Here is a 16,680-nt window from a genome sequence, read left to right on the forward strand (position 1 = left end):
CTTTGCCCTGATTAAGAGCTGATCCCTACAGTTCAAAACGCGTCAGAATTAAATTTTGTTTGTTTTTTTGTCTCAAAGTTGGTGGACATTGTAGTTTACCATTGCCTGGGTCTGACTAAATAGCCCCAATCTCTACTCTTCACTTCTGCGCAGGGACAAGTCAGCAGTACCGCCAGCAAAAAAAGCCAATTGGCAAGAATAATAAAAAATTAAAAAAAAAGTCATCCAGCAGCAACAAATGAAATGCAGGATGTTTCTTTATTGTACCCACATTCACACAGAGGGACAAATACTGACGCGCTTTGGGTATTAACCACCCTTAGTCAGTTAGTTAGGATTCCATCAGTTTCGGCCATTTGTGATCCATCTTGTATTCCAGTCCATGTTTTGTTGCTTTTTTTTTTCTCTATGTCTGATGTCAAGATCATGTGGTCTATTTATTATTATTGGTATTATCCACTATTCTTATGTGGATAATATAAAGAAGCATCCTGCATCTCACTGCTGCTGCTGGACGACTATTTAGTCTATTAAAAAATAATATCCTTTTATGGCTCCTAATTCTTTAGCTCACACAGCATGCAGTTCACTGAGGAGGAGGGGGGATCCCTTGCTTGCCTTCACATCTGTGGGAAATTCCTCCTTCACAGGGCCCAGTGCTAAGTATATAAATGGACCCTACAAAAAATATTTTGCAGGTAAAACTCCCTCAAAAGACAAGGGGGTGCTCCCTCCGCCTGGAGGAAAAAAAAAAAAAGTTTAGTCTCCGAAAGGTGACAAGTCTACTTTACAGATGAGGGCTTCAAAACAGGCTTAGATACATTCTTAGAAAAAAATACCATTAATGTGTATGTAGAAATATTGAATCACATCCCCTCCCCTTCATCCACCCCTACCCCTCCCCTTCATCCATCCGTACCCCTCCCCTTCATCCACCCATACCTCTCCCCTTCACCCACCCAGACCCCCCCCCCCCTTCGTCCACCCATACCCCTCCCCTTCACCGACCCATACCCCCCCCCCTTCGTCCACCCATACCCCTCCCTTTCACCGACCCATACCCCTCCCCTTCACCCACCCAGACCCCCCCCCCCCTTCGTCCACCATACCCTTCCCCTTTATCCACCCATACCCCTCCCCTTCTTCCACCCATACCCCTCCCCTTCTTCCACCCATACCCCTCCCCATCATCCACCCATACCCCTCCCCATCATCCACCCATACCCCTCCCCTTCATCCACCCATACCCCTCCCCTTCATCCACCCATACCCCTCCCCTTCATCCACCCATACCCCTCCCCATCATCCACCCATACCCCTCCCCTTCTTCCACCCATACCCCTCCCCATCATCCACCCATACCCCTCCCCATCATCCACCCATACCCCTCCCCTTCATCCACCCATACCCCTCCCCTTCATCCACCTATACCCCTCCCCTTCATCCACCCATACCCCTCCCCTTCATCCATCTTCTCCCTTCCCCTCCACCCCACCTTTTCCCTTCATCTACCCCCACCGATCCTTGGTTTAACCTGATGGACAAGGGTCTTTCTTCCGTGTGTAACTATGTAGAAAAGCAGGAGTTATTTTTTTTTACAATTTTTTACATTAAATAAAATAGAATGCCACGTGGTCCTACTTGTCCAAACAATTCTTTACCTACTCCCTCCTACATTCTTTTTGATCTCTGAAGACACTCTTTACACCCGCTCATAAAGAGTTTTGGATTATTCAGCCATGGGCATGACCCATGAGCGCCCGCCAACATGTCCGCATATTTCCGTAGTGAGAACAACTGTGACATTTCATTCCCTCTCGTATCATATCCCCCTCCAAACAATGAGATTCCTTCTATTTAATAGGACCACCCCCCAAATGACACACACAGGGGCACTTATGCCCTAAACCATCAGAGATAGGGTCACCAGAAGCTCAGCTGTGGATTAACCCTTTCAGCACGCCGGACTGTGTAATTGTATTCTATAGCACTAGAATGGTGGCTGTCTAGATCAGTGGTCTATATGAAAGCCGGCCAGCTTAGTGAATGCCTAATAGGATAGCCATGTAAGACGGGCAGAGGAATCCCATAACAGGAACATACAGGACCTGATGTCACAGTAGAAAGGTCAAGAGGCTAAATGAAGAACATAAAAATTCAAGTAAACCCAGACACCGTGTGAAGACCAGGAAGAACAACCATAAAAACCAGAGGACACAAACCAATAAAGATAAGGATTTGGGAGATCTTTCGCTTCCACCACCAACTGAGACAAAACCCATCATCAGACCCCTGGGCATCCTGGCTCCTCTACCCTGTTCTATGAAGATGGTAAACAGTGGTAATCTGGGCAAAATTGACCATGGGTAAGTCCTGGCGGCACGAGACCAGACAACAACTAGGTGGTGGGTATAGGGTGAAAACCTTGAAAACATGCAAGGTAACTATCAAGTCTGGAAAGTCCACCCATGCCCCTCCCCTTCATTAACCCATGCACCTCCTCTTCATCCACCCATACCCCTCACCTACATCCAATCCTTCCCTACATCCAACCCTCCCCTACATCCACCCGTCCCCTTCATCCTCCCCTACATCCACCCGTCCCCTTCATCCACCCCGTCCCCTTCATCCACCCGTCCCCTTCATCCTCCCCTACATCCACCCGTCCCCTTCATCCTCCCCTACATCCACCCCTCCCCTACATCCACCCATCCCCTTCATCCACCCCTACATCCACCTCTCCCCTACATCCACCCCATCCCCTTCATCCTCCCCATCCCCTTCATCCTCCCCTACATCCACCTCTCCCCTACATCCACCTCTCCCCTACATCCACCTCTCCCCTACATCCACCCCATCCCCTTCATCCTCCCCATCCCCTTCATCCTCCCCTACATCCACCTCTCCCCTACATCCACCCGTCCCCTTCATCCACCCAGTCCCCTTCATCCACCCAGTCCCCTTCATCCTCCCATACATCCATCCCTCCCCTACATCCACCCCTCCTCTTCATCCACCCCTTCCCTTCATCCTCCCCTACATCCACCCGTCCCCGTCATCCACCCGTCCCCGTCATCCACCCCGATCCCTTCATCCAACCCATCCCACTTCATCCACCCAGTCCCCTTCATCCAACCCTTTCCCTTCATCCACCCCTACCCTACATCCACCCGTCCCCTTTATCCTCCCCTACCCTACATCCACCCCTACCCTACATCCACCGTCCCCTTCATCCACCCAGTCCCCTTCATCCACCCCGTCCCCTTCATCCACCCCGTCCCCTTCATCCACCCCGTCCCCTTCATCCACCCCGTCCCCTTCATCCACCCCGTCCCCTTCATCCACCCCGTCCCCTTCATCCACCCCGTCCCCTTCATCCACCCCGTCCCCTTCATCCACCCCGTCCCCCTTCATCCAACCCTTCCCACTTCATCAACCAAGTCCCCTTCATCCAACCCGTCCCCTTCATCCACCCAGTCCCCTTCATCGTCTCCTTCATCCACCTCGTCCCCTTCATCCACCTTCCCTTCATCCACCTTCCCTTCATCCACCCATACCCAATACAGTGGGTAATCTGGGCAAAATTGACCATGGGGTAGTCCCAGTGGTCAAGGTACCAGGGGACAGCCGGGTGGTGGGTATAGGGTCAAAACCTTGAAAACATGAATAGGTAGTTATCAAGTCTGATAAATCAGGTGACAAGATTAGTTAGCTACAGCCTCACATATAGGGTCATCACGTGGATGGTATTTTGGCCACCCTGCCAGTATTTTTATATAATAATCCTCCAACTCACGGAATGTTGCACCATATACTATACTAGTCTTTCCTAACCAGGGGTACCTCCAGCAGGTGCAAAACAACAACTCTCAGCATGCCCGGACAGCCAACGGCTGTCCGGGCATGCTGGGAGTTGTAGTTTTGCAACATCCAGAGGTCCACAGTTTTGAAGACCACTATCCTATAGCTATGCCCTCGAATGCCATGACTAGTACTAAGAACATTTTGTCACTTTAGTCTGTTTTGTGGATGCTCCCCTAGTAGGTTTCTCTACAAGGGAACAAGGTAAGATCAGATATACTGAATGCCCAACATGGCGGTCACCCGTTCATTTGTACCGCCAGCATGTAATACTCCATTACTCATGTCGCAACGATTAGAAGGGGTTGTCATGGCGAGAAAACCAATTGCGCTCTCCTCCGACAGGCCTAATCTGCCTAATCTTGATCAATCTCATTACACTATTATGCATTAGACCAGTGGTCTCCAACCTCTGGCTCCCCCCCACCCCACCCCCACCCACCCACACAGGCCGACTGGGCGACTGCGAAACCCGAGGCTGGAGACGACTACATTAGATAATATGGCGCAACGATGACATTAATAAGAACTGTCTTAAATTACATTTTGGACTCTACGCTATCAGGCTTGGAGATTCTATGCCATCTTTTGTTTTGCAGAGTCGAAGAATGGACAACCGATCCTCAGGATAGGTCATTAAAATTAGGTCATCAGGGATCTGACCTCCAGGGCCCCTGCCACTCATTTCCTAGACCCCTTAAAGGGGTACTCCGGTGAAAAACTTTTTTTTATTTATTTATTTATTTAAATCAACTGGTGCCAGAAAGTTAAACAGTTTTGTAAATGACTTCTATTAAAAAATCTTAATCCTTCCAGTACTTATTAGCTGCTGAATATTACAGAGGAAATTCATTTCTTTTTGGAACACCGAGCTCTCTGCTGACATCATGACCACAGTGCTCTCTGCTGAGATCTCTGTCCATTTTAGGAACTGTCCAGAGCAGCATATGTTTGCTATGGGGATTTTCTCCTACTGACAGAGGACACCATGGACAGAGGTGTCAGCAGAGAGCACTGTGCTCGTGATGTCAGCAGAGAGCTCTGTGTTCCAAAAAGAAAAGAATTTCCTCTGTAGTATTCAGCAGCTAATAAGTACTGGAAGGTTTAAGATTTTTTAATAGAAGTAAATTTACAAATCTGTTGGCCTTTCTGGCACCAGTTGATTTAAAAAAAAAAAAAAAAAAAAAAGTTTCCCACCGGAGTACCCCTTTAAATGCTAATTATTCTTGAAATATTTTTCCGTTTTTTCACCTTGGGGTCTCGATATGACATCTTCATTTCTTTTTTCTCCTTAGACATCACCTCCACGTTACAGCTACTTAACGATTCGGCCAACCAGAACCTGTTTGACTGGCAGCCTCCTAAGGGATGTGTTCGCTGCGCGGTGGTGGGAAACGGGGGGATCCTGAACGGTTCCCGGAAGGGGAAGGAGATCGATGCGCACGACTATGTTTTCAGGTACAGGATATGTCATGTTATTCTTATGGCTGCACACTGTTGAAACATTATCAACAACGCCCTCTGCTGGTCAATAGGATGGGCTGTGTGTAGCAGAGTGAGGGTGGAAGTTCTCCCCTGTATGGCTTCAGATGATGTCACACCTGCTGGGGAACGCCCCTTCCCAGTCTGTGAATCTGACTGAGACTAAGCAGAAAATACAGAGCGATATCAAGGTAGAAAACTAAAAAATAATGAAAATAAAGTCAGGGGGTGGTTTATCATGATGGGGGCAGTGACCTGGGACGATAATAACATTTAAGAAGATCATGACATGTAAAGAGCTGCAGTGTGGTAGTTTGTGCACATTGCTGTACATTTACAGTGGAGCTATTAAGAGAGCACAGGCGCTGAACTCGCTTCATAGGGGGCGAGTACCGGCTGCTATTAGCAGTCAGGGACTCGCCGCTAATGGCGGAAATCAGGGACCAGTGATATCTACCATTAAACCTTTACATGCTGTGAACAATGTCGATCACGGCATCTGTAGGGAAAATGGAGGTCCTGGTGAGTTTGGGGGGGTTGAAGGGTCATAATGGAGCCCTACAGTGCGATTGGAGGAAGGTCTCGTCGTATCACTATAGGCTGCACACACATATCTATCATATATATCTTTTGTATTCTGTTCTTGTACATTTAGGCTGAACGGTGCGGTGATAAAAGGATTCGAGGAGGATGTTGGCACAAAAACTTCATTTTACGGTTTCACGGTCAACACCATGAAGAATTCTCTGATCGCCTACAATGAATACGGCTTCACGGAAACCCCCAAAGGGCAGGTAAGGATCTAAATAACTACAAAAGGACGCAAGCGCCAATGACACGGTTATAGGAGACTATTGAGAAATAGTGTAGGAAGTGTTCACTATCTTCTACTGCAGTTTTTGCCCACCGGGGTGCCTCCAGCTGTTGCAAAACTACAAATCCCAGCATGTTCGGCATTCTATGAGTTGTAGTTTTGCAACAGCTTGAGGCATCCTGCACGGACATTTTGTGTGTACCCGAATTTATTGGAGCTAGGACCACTAGGACATACGGTCCCCACAGGCTGCTGGGACATGCGCGGACTCCACAGGCTGCTGGGACATGCGCGGACTCCACAGGCTGCTGGGACATGCGCGGACTCCACAGGCTGCTGGGACATGCGCGGACTCCACAGGCTGCTGGGACATGCGCGGACTCCACAGGCTGCTGGGACATGCGCGGACTCCACAGGCTGCTGGGACATGCGCGGACTCCACAGGCTGCTGGGACATGCGCGGACTCCACAGGCTGCTGGGACATGCGCGGACTCCACAGGCTGCTGGGACATGCGCAGTCTCCACAGGCTGCTGGGACATGCGCTGTCTCCATAGACTGCTGGGACATGCGCTGTCTCCATAGACTGCTGGGACATGCGCTGTCTCCATAGACTGCTGGGACATGCGCTGTCTCCATAGACTGCTGGGACATGCGCTGTCTCCATAGACTGCTGGGACATGCGCTGTCTCCATAGACTGCTGGGACATGCGCTGTCTCCATAGACTGCTGGGACATGCGCTGTCTCCATAGACTGCTGGGACATGCGCTGTCTCCATAGACTGCTGGGACATGCGCTGTCTCCATAGACTGCTGGGACATGCGCTGTCTCCATAGACTGCTGGGACATGCGCTGTCTCCATAGACTGCTGGGACATGCGCTGTCTCCATAGACTGCTGGGACATGCGCTGTCTCCATAGACTGCTGGGACATGCGCTGTCTCCATAGACTGCTGGGACATGCGCTGTCTCCATAGACTGCTGGGACATGCGCTGTCTCCATAGACTGCTGGGACATGCGCTGTCTCCATAGACTGCTGGGACATGCACTGTCTCCATAGACTGCTGGGACATGCGCAGTCTCCATAGACTGCTGGGACATGCGCAGTCTCCATAGACTGCTGGGACATGCGCAGTCTCCATAGACTGCTGGGACATGCGCTGTCTCCATAGACTGCTGGGACATGTGCTGTCTCCATAGACTGCTGGGACATGTGCAGTCTCCATAGACTGCTGGGACATGTGCTGTCTCCATAGACTGCTGGGACATGTGCTGTCTCCATAGACTGCTGGGACATGTGCTGTCTCCATAGACTGCTGGGACATGTGCTGTCTCCATAGACTGCTGGGACATGCGCTGTCTCCATAGACTGCTGGGACATGCGCTGTCTCCATAGACTGCTGGGACATGCGCTGTCTCCATAGACTGCTGGGACATGCGCGATCTCCTTTGACTGCTGGGACATGTGCTGTCTCCATAGACTGCTGGGACATGCGCGATCTCCTTTGACTGCTGGGACAAAGTCTGCTGGATTCCGGATTTCCGCGGAAGAAAATTCATGAAACTGTCCGCATTGATCAGGTGCTTAAATATATTTCTCTTGTATTTTATAGGCACTTCGATACATCTTTATACCATCAGACATCAGGGACTACGTCATGCTACGTTCCGGCATTTTAGGAGTCCCCATCCCAAGTGGTGCCGACCTAGGAGATAAGTAAGTGGGATTTGGTATATTGAAATTGATATCCGTACGATCCCAGAGACCCAGTGCCTTCTTATATTTTGTATTTTAGGCCTTCTGCGTATTACGGGCCCGAGGCCAAAGCAAAGAAATTTAAACTCCTTCACCCGGACTTTCTCCTCTACACCAGAGACAGGTCGCTAAATATTTACTACATACATATATGTAAAATAAGGCGCAACTAGTATATATATATATATATATATATATATATATATATATATATATATATATATATATATATATATAAACAATGGGGGAGATTTATCAATACCTGTCTAGGAGAGAAGTTGCTGAGTTGCCCATAGCAACCAATCAAATCACTACTTTCATTTTTGAAAAGGCCTCTGGAAAATGAAAGCAGTGATCTGATTGGTTGCTATGGGCAACTCAGCAACTTTTCCTCTAGACAGGTTTTGATAAATCTCCCCCCAATAAGCGTACAACAGTGGTCTCAAAAGTGTAGCCCTCCAGCTGTTGCAAAACTACAACTCCCCCAAAGCCTTGGCACCTCTATGGGCATCATACATGTCCACCTGCTTCCATGGAGGCAGAGTTACACTATAGCAGTGGTCTTCAAAACTGTGGACCTCCAGATGTTGCAAAACTACAACTCCCAGCAGTTTTGCAACATCTGGAGGTCCGCAGTTTGGGGTGATAGAAGGCCGGAATGCATTATTTTCCTATAGGTACATTCACTGCTGTAACTCCGCTTTAACCCCTTAAGGACCGGAGGTTTTTCCGTTTTTGCATTTTCATTTTTTGCTCCTTGCCTTTAAAAAATCATAACTCTTTCAAATTTACACCTAAAAATCCATATGATGGCTTATTTTTTGCGCCACCAATTCTACTTTGTAATGACGTCAGTCATTTTGCCCAAAAATCTATGGTGAAGCGGGAAAAAAAATCATTGTGCGACAAAATTGAAAAAAAAAAACGCTGTTTTGTAACTTTTGGGGGCTTCCGTTTCTACGTAGTACATTTTTCGGTAAAAATGACACCTTCTCTTTATTCTGTAGGTCCATACGATTAAAATGATATCCTACTTATATAGGTTTGATTTTGTCGGACTTCTGGAAAAAATCATAACTACATGCAGGAAAATTAATACGTTTAAAATTGTCATCTTCTGACCCCTATAACTTTTTATTTTTCCGTGTATGGGGCAGTATGAGGGCTCATTTTTTGCGCCGTGATCTGAAGTTTTTAACGGTACCATTTTTGCATTGATAGGACTTATTGATCACTTTTTATTCATTTTTAAATGATATAAAAAGTGACCAAAAATGCACTATTTTGGACTTTGGAATTTTTTTGCGCGCACGCCATTGACCGAGCGGTTTAATTAATGATATATTTTTATAATTCGGACATTTACGCACGCGGTGATACCATATATGTTTATTTTTATTTACACTGTGTTTTTTTTTTATTGGAAAAGGGGAGTGATTCAAACTTTTAATAGGGGAGGAGTTAAATGATCTTTATTCACTTTTTTTTTTCACTTTTTTTTTGCAGTGTTATAGGTCCCATAGGGACCTATAACACTGCACACACTGATCATTGTTATCCCATATGGACCTATAACACTGCACACACTGATCATTGTTGTCCTATAGGGACCTATAACACTGCACACACTGATCTCTTATACTGATCATTGTTATCCCATAGGGACCTATAACACTGCACACACTGATCTCTTATACTGATCATTGTTATCCCATAGGGACCTATAACACTGCACACACTGATCATTGTTATCCCATAGGGACCTATAACACTGCACACACTGATCATTGTTATCCCATAGGGACCTATAACACTGCACACACTGATCATTGTTATCCCATAGGGACCTATAACACTGCACACACTGATCATTGTTATCCCATAGGGACCTATAACACTGCACACACTGATCATTGTTATCCCATAGGGACCTATAACACTGCACACACTGATCTTCATCATTGATCACTGGTTTCTCATAAGAAACCAGTGATCAACGATTCTGCCGCATGACTGCTCATCCCTGGATCTCAGGCACTGAGCAGTCATTCGGCGATCGGACAGCGAGGAGGCAGGAAGGGGCCCTCCCGCTGTCCTGTCAGCTGTTCGGGATGCCGCGATTAGCCGCGGCTATCCTGAACAGCCCGACTGAGCTAGCCGGGAACTTTCACTTTCACTTTTAGCCGCGCGGCTCAGCTTTGAGCGCGCGGCTAAAGGGTTAATAGCGTGCGGCGCCGCGATTGGCGCTGCGCGCTATTAGAGGCGGGTCCCGGCTTCACTATGACGCCGGGCCCGCCATGATATGACGCGGGGTTACTGTGTAACCCCGCGTTATATCAGAAGAGCAGGACCAAGGACGTACCGGTACGTCCTTGGTCCTTAAGGGGTTAAAGGGGTACTCCGGTGAAAACTTTAAAAATCAACTGGTGCCAGAAAGTTAAACAGATTTGTAAATGGCTTCTATTAAAAAAATCTTAATCCTTCCAGTACTCATTAGCTGCTGAATACTACAGAGGAAATTATTTTCTTTTTGGAACACAGAGCTCTCTGCTGACATCACGAGCACAGTGCTCTCTGCTGACATCTCTGTCCATTTTAGGAACTGTCCAGAGTAGGAGAAAATCCCCATAGAAAACATATGCTGTTCTGGACAGTTCCTAAAATGGACAGAGATGTCAGCAGAGAGCACTGTGGTCATGATGTCAGCAGAGAGCACCGTGGTTATGATATCAGCAGAGAGCTCTGTGTTCCAAAAAGAAAATAATTTCCTCTGAAGTATTCAGCAGCTAATAAGTACTGGAAGGATTAAGATTTTTTTTTTTTATTGAAGTAATTTACAAATCTGTTTAACTTTCAGTCATTACAAATAAATAAATAAATAAATAAATAAATAAAGTTTTCCATCGAAGTACCCCTTTAAAGGGGTATTCCAGGCAAAACCTTTTTTTTTATATATATATATATATATATCAACTGGCTCCGGAAAGTTAAACAGATTTGTAAATTACTTCTATTAAAAAAAATGTATCCTTCCAATAGTTATTAGCTTCTGAAAGTTTTCTGTCTAACTCCTCAATGATGATGTCACGTCCCGGGAGCTGTGCATGATGGGAGAATATCCCCATAGGAACTGCACAGCTCCCGGGACGTGAGTCATCAGAAAGCAGTTAGACAGAAAACAACAACTCAACTTCAGAAGCTAATAACTATTGGAAGGATTAAGATTTTTTAATAGAAGTAATTTACAAATCTGTTTAACTTTCCGGAGCCAGTTGATATATAAAAAAAAGTTTTGGCCTGGAATACCCCTTTAATGTCATTCTCATTTTACAGATTCTTAAAGTCGAATATATTGAAGTCAGAATATGCGCACCTGTATATGCCCAGTACTGGAGGACTGATGCTACTGTCTGCACTACACACCTGTGATCAGGTAAGACTTTTTTTGTTTAAATCAGTTTTTTCCCCATATTTTTAAAGAAATTTTGGGTGATTTTATTTTTTCTCATTATCTTAAAGGGGTACTCCGGTGGAAAACATTTTTTTTTTTTTGTAAATCAACTGGTGCCAGAAAGTTAAAGGGGTACTCCGGTGAAAACCTTTTTTCTTTTAAATCAACTGGTGGCAGAAAGTTAAACAGATTTGTAAATTACTTCTATTAAAAAATCTTAATCCTTCCTGTACTTATTAGCGGCTGAATGCTACAGAGGAATTTCTTTTCTTTTTCGAATGCTCTCTGATGACATCACGAGCATAGTTTTCTCTGCTGACGTTATTATAATAATAATAATAATAATAATAACGCTTTATTTATTGTTGTCCTTAGTGGGATTTGAACCCAGCAGTGCTAACCACTGAGCCACCATGCTGCCCTTAGCATACATCTGCTATGCACGGTTGCTAAAATGGACAGAGATGTCAGCAGAGAGCACTGTGCTCGTGATGTCATCAGTGTTCCAAAAAGAAAGGAATCTCCTCTGTAGCATTCAGCAGCTAATAAGTACTGGAAGGATTAAGATTTTTTAATAGAAGTAATTTACAAATATGTTTAACTTTCTGCCACCAGTTGATTTAAAAGAAAAAAGGAGTACCCCTTTAAACAGATTTGTAAATGACTTCTACTAAAAAATCTTTACCCTTCCAGTACTTTTTAGCAGCTGTGTGCTACAGAGGAAATTCCTTTCTTTTTGAATTTCTTTTTTGTCTTGTCTACAGTGCTCTCTGCTGACACCTCTGTCTGTCTCAGGAACTGTCCAGAGTAGGAGCAATTCCCCATAGCAAACCTATGCTGCTCTGGACAGTTCCTGAGACAGGCAGAGGTGTCAGAAAGCAAAGAACAACTCAACTTCAGCAGCTGATAAGTACTGGTAGGATTAAAAAAAATTAATAGAAGTAATTTACAAATCTGTTTAACTTTCCGGAGCCAGTTGATATGAAAAAAAATCATTTTCACCGGAGTACCCTTTTAAGTGAATAGGACAGCTCCCGTCCATTGTTGTCTATGGTCCATGTGTCCTGCTGTAAAGCTTCGTCCCTAATAATCTGTCTTCTTTACAGGTCGATGCCTATGGATTCATCACCAAGAATTACAGCCAGTTCTCCGATCATTACTTTGAAAAAACCAAGAGGGAGCTTGAATTCTACGCCAACCACGACATGATCATGGAAATGCACTTGTGGAGCAAACTCCATCAGAAAGGAATCATGACTTTGTACCAACGATGAAGAAATGGGGGGGTTCTGCCCATATGGACTTGTGAGAATATGGAGGCCGGATTCTTCCAAGATCTAAAGGACTTACTGCGATGTGGCAACAAATACATACAACACCGCCATCCTCCGAAATTATTTTACGGTTCCTACACAGAACTTGGATTCATCTTTAACCACTTTAAGATAAAATGTGATATTAAAGGGGTTGTCCGGGAAAAAAGCTTTTTTTTATATATCTCAACTGGCTCCAGAAAGTTAAACAGATTTGTAAATTACTTCTATAAATAAAATAAAAAATCTTAATCCTTTCAGTACTTATGAGCTGCTAAAGTTGAGTTGTTCTTTCCTGTCTAAGTGCTCTCTGATGACACCTGTCTCGGGAAGTGTCCAGAGTAGAAGCAAATCCCCATAGCAAACCTCTTCTACACTGTGCAGTTCCCGAGACAAGCAGAGGTGTCAGCAGAGAGCACTGTGGCCAGACAGAAAAGAACAACTCAACTTCAGCAGCTGGTAATTATTGGAAGGATTAAGACTTTTTTAATAGAAGGAATTTACAAATCTGTTTAACTTTCTGGAGCCAGTTAACCTGGAATACCCCTTTAAAATACTTTATAATGTGATTCGGCGAGGCCTCAGAAATGGTCTCGGAGCTGCCAAACAGGTATTTCCTTCTTCTTTTTCTCGATAATTCGGGTGTGTTTTTTTTTTTTTTTTTTTTTTTTTATCTTAACAAAACAATCTCTAGGTCAATAATCTACTAGACATGATTTCCAGCTCCAAGAAAATTCTTTAGTTATGTGCAAAATAATTAATCAATGACATTTATGAGTTGGGCTCCATTCTGGGGGGGGTGCATTCCGCACAACAAGCCGGAGCTAGGACCGCTCGGATTCTGCAGAAAGAATTTATGTGTCAATTTTAAATTTTTTTAGTATCTGAATTTATGCAGCAGATGTTTCTGTCGTGGAAATTACGTCACGTGGACGGTGCAGCAGATTCCTATGGGAGTCTGCTGCACTGGAATTTCCATGGAATGGGGCCTTAAAAGGGGTACTCCGGTGGGAAAAAAAAATTCAAAATCAACTGGTGCCAGAAAGTTAAACAGATTTGTAAATGACTTCTATTAAAAAATCTTTACCCTTCCAGTACTTATTAGCTGCTGTACGCTACAGAGGAAATTCTTTTCTTTTTGACTTTTTTTTTTTGTCTTGTCCACAGTGCTCTCTGCCGACACCTGATGCCCGTATCGAGAACTGTCCAGAGCAGGAGAAAATCCCCATACTGCTATGGACAGTTCCTGACACGGACAGAGGTGTCAGCAGAGAGAACTGTGGACAAAACAAAAATGAAATTCAAAAAGAAAAAGAATTTCCTCTGTAGTATACAGCTTCTAAAAAGTACTGGAAGGGTAAAGATTTTTTAATAGAAGTCATTTACAAATCTGTTTAACTTTCTGGCACCAGTTGATTTAAAAAAAAATGTTTTCCACCGGATTTCCCCCTTAAAGGGGTACTTAAAGGGGATAAGATGTCTCATCACGGGGGTCCCGCTGCCAGGAACCCCCCCGGCACCTTAATCATTCGTGTACAGAGTGAACTCCGCTCCGTGCCGGATGACTGGCGACTACAGCCACCACGCCTCCTCCATTCATGTCTATGGGAGGAGGCGTGACGGCTACTGCGTAGCCGTCACGCCTCCTCCCATAGACATGAATGGAGGGGGCGTGGTGTGACATCATGAACTCGTGTTCCGGACACCACTGGTGCCGACTCTGAGATCGCGGGGGTCCCCAGCGGCAGGACCACTGCGATCAGACATCTTATCTCCTATCCATTGGATAGGGGATAAGGTGTTTTTCGGCAGAGTACCCCTTTAAAGGAGAACTACGGTGCAGGAAAATGGATCCCCTATCCAAAGAATATGGGATAAGTGTCAGATCGGGTGACCCCCCGCCTCCCCTCCCACGAGATCTCTTGCACAGCTCTCCCCAGTAAAGGGGTGTGTCGACCGCCGCACGAAACGGCAGCCTACATGCCCCTTCTATGAATCTCTATGGGAGAGGCGGAGATACCTGAATGCTGTATATCCGGCTTTCCCATAGAGATACATGGAGGGGACAGCTAGACCGCCGCTTCGCGTAAGGGGTCGACACGCCCCGTTCATGGGGAGAGCTGTACAGGAGATCTCGTGGGGGGGTCACCCGAACTGACACTTATCCCATATCCTTTGGATAGGGGATCCATTTTCCTGTACCATAGTACTCCTTTAAAGGGGTACTCCGGTGCTCCAGCTTGACATGAATGGAGGGGGCACGACGTGATACCACAAGCGTTTGTTTAGGATGCCGGGTGCTGCGGGACCCCTGCAATAAGACATCTTATCCCCTATCCGAAGATAGATAGATGTCTAGCAGCGGAGTACCCCTTTAAGAAGTTTAGAGCGACGATTCACACTTCTGCTACGACGGTATTTATAAGCAATGTAATACTGCAGTTTTATGTGGGGTTGTGCCTTATTTTTTATTTCTACCTACTATTGTAAGCAAATGTGATACTGAATACCTCTTAGCTGTTGTTGCAATGAAGGTTTATATTTTTTATTTTATTTTTTTTAACTAAAAAGGGAGTAAACATAATTTAAACAAAGATCTCTCACTTAGTATTTTGTTTTTAAATATTTTTTTAATAAAAAAAAAAAGTTTAAATAGACTATAGAGAATGTCTTATGTCTCATATTTAATTAATTGTTTATGTTTTGCAACAGAATTCACATTTGCAACACTAAAATGTTTTTAGATATCTGCTATAATAAACTAAGTACTCTTAGTATCCAAGGGTGTAACAATAATATTTATTTTTATTTCATTTACAATGCTAAATGCCTTTAATATAACCACTTTAAGCACTCTTAGTATCCAAAGCTGTAATAATATTACGATCATAATATTTATTTAATCACATTTACAATACTCAATGCATTTTATATATCCACTATAATAATTAAGCACTCTTAGTATCCAAAGGTGTAACAATATTACTATTAAAATATTTAATCACATTTACAATGCTCAATGCATTTTATATATCCACTATTATAAAATAAACATTATTATTAATAATAATTATATTTTTACACCCTTGGATACTAGGAGTGCGTAGTTTATTATAGTGGATATATAAAAAAAAATAGCAATTAGTATTGTATTTGTGATTTCAATAAATATTATGATTATTATTATTGTTACACCCTTGGATGCTAGGAGTGCATAGTTTATCCTAGTCGATATATATACAGTATATACACACACATACATATATATATATATATATATATATATATATATATATATGTCAACTGGCTCCAGAAAGTTAAACAGATTTGTAAATTACTTCTATTAAAAAAATCTTAATCCTTTCAGTACTTATGAGCTGCTGGAGCTGAGTTTTTCTTTTCTGTCTAAGTGCTCTCTGATGACACCTGTCTCGGGAACTGTCCAGAGTAAAAGCAAATCCCCATAGCAAACCTCTTCTTCTCTGTGCAGTTCCCGAGACAAGCAGAGATGTCAGCAGAGAGCACTGTTGCCAGACAGAAAAGAACAACTCAACTTCAGCAGCTGATAATTATTGGAAGGATTAAGATTTTTTTAATAGAAGTAATTTACAAATCTGTTTAACTTTCTGGAGCCACCCTGGATAACCCCTTTAAATATTAAAGTGGATATATAAAAGGCATTGAGTATTGTAAATGTGAATAAATAAATATTTTTAACACTAGTAATATTGTTACAGCTTTGAATATTAAGAGTGCTTCATTATCATAGTGGATATATAAAAGGCATTTAGTATTGTAAATGTGATTAAATAAGCACTCTAAGTTTTTAAGGGTATAACAATAAAAATTATATTGATTTAATCACACTTACAATACCAAGTGCCTTTTATATATACACTATAATAAACTAAGCTCTCTTTGTATCCAAGGTGTAACAGTAATAAAAATCATAATTCAGTATTTATTCAATAACATAGCACCAGCGTGTTCTGCAGCACTTTAC

The 16,680-nt window shown here is 44.0% G+C and overlaps 1 protein-coding gene across 1 annotated transcript in view; it reads left to right on the forward strand.

Annotated features, from left to right (window-relative positions):
- ST6GALNAC2 (ST6 N-acetylgalactosaminide alpha-2,6-sialyltransferase 2) overlaps positions 1 to 13,743 on the forward strand; it is a 44,405-nt gene extending 30,662 nt beyond the window's left edge. The window contains exons 6-11 of the mRNA XM_056549853.1: positions 5,157 to 5,319; positions 5,999 to 6,137; positions 7,771 to 7,874; positions 7,954 to 8,037; positions 11,247 to 11,346; positions 12,471 to 13,743. Of these exons, the coding sequence (XP_056405828.1) occupies positions 5,157 to 5,319; positions 5,999 to 6,137; positions 7,771 to 7,874; positions 7,954 to 8,037; positions 11,247 to 11,346; positions 12,471 to 12,638 (758 nt within the window). The 3' untranslated portion in view covers positions 12,639 to 13,743. The remainder of the gene's footprint in view (positions 1 to 5,156; positions 5,320 to 5,998; positions 6,138 to 7,770; positions 7,875 to 7,953; positions 8,038 to 11,246; positions 11,347 to 12,470) is intronic.
- The last annotated feature ends 2,937 nt before the right edge of the window (positions 13,744 to 16,680 follow it).

The sequence above is a fragment of the Hyla sarda genome, chromosome 13 (genome assembly GCF_029499605.1).
Source record: "Hyla sarda isolate aHylSar1 chromosome 13, aHylSar1.hap1, whole genome shotgun sequence".
Lineage (NCBI taxonomy): Eukaryota > Metazoa > Chordata > Amphibia > Anura > Hylidae > Hyla > Hyla sarda.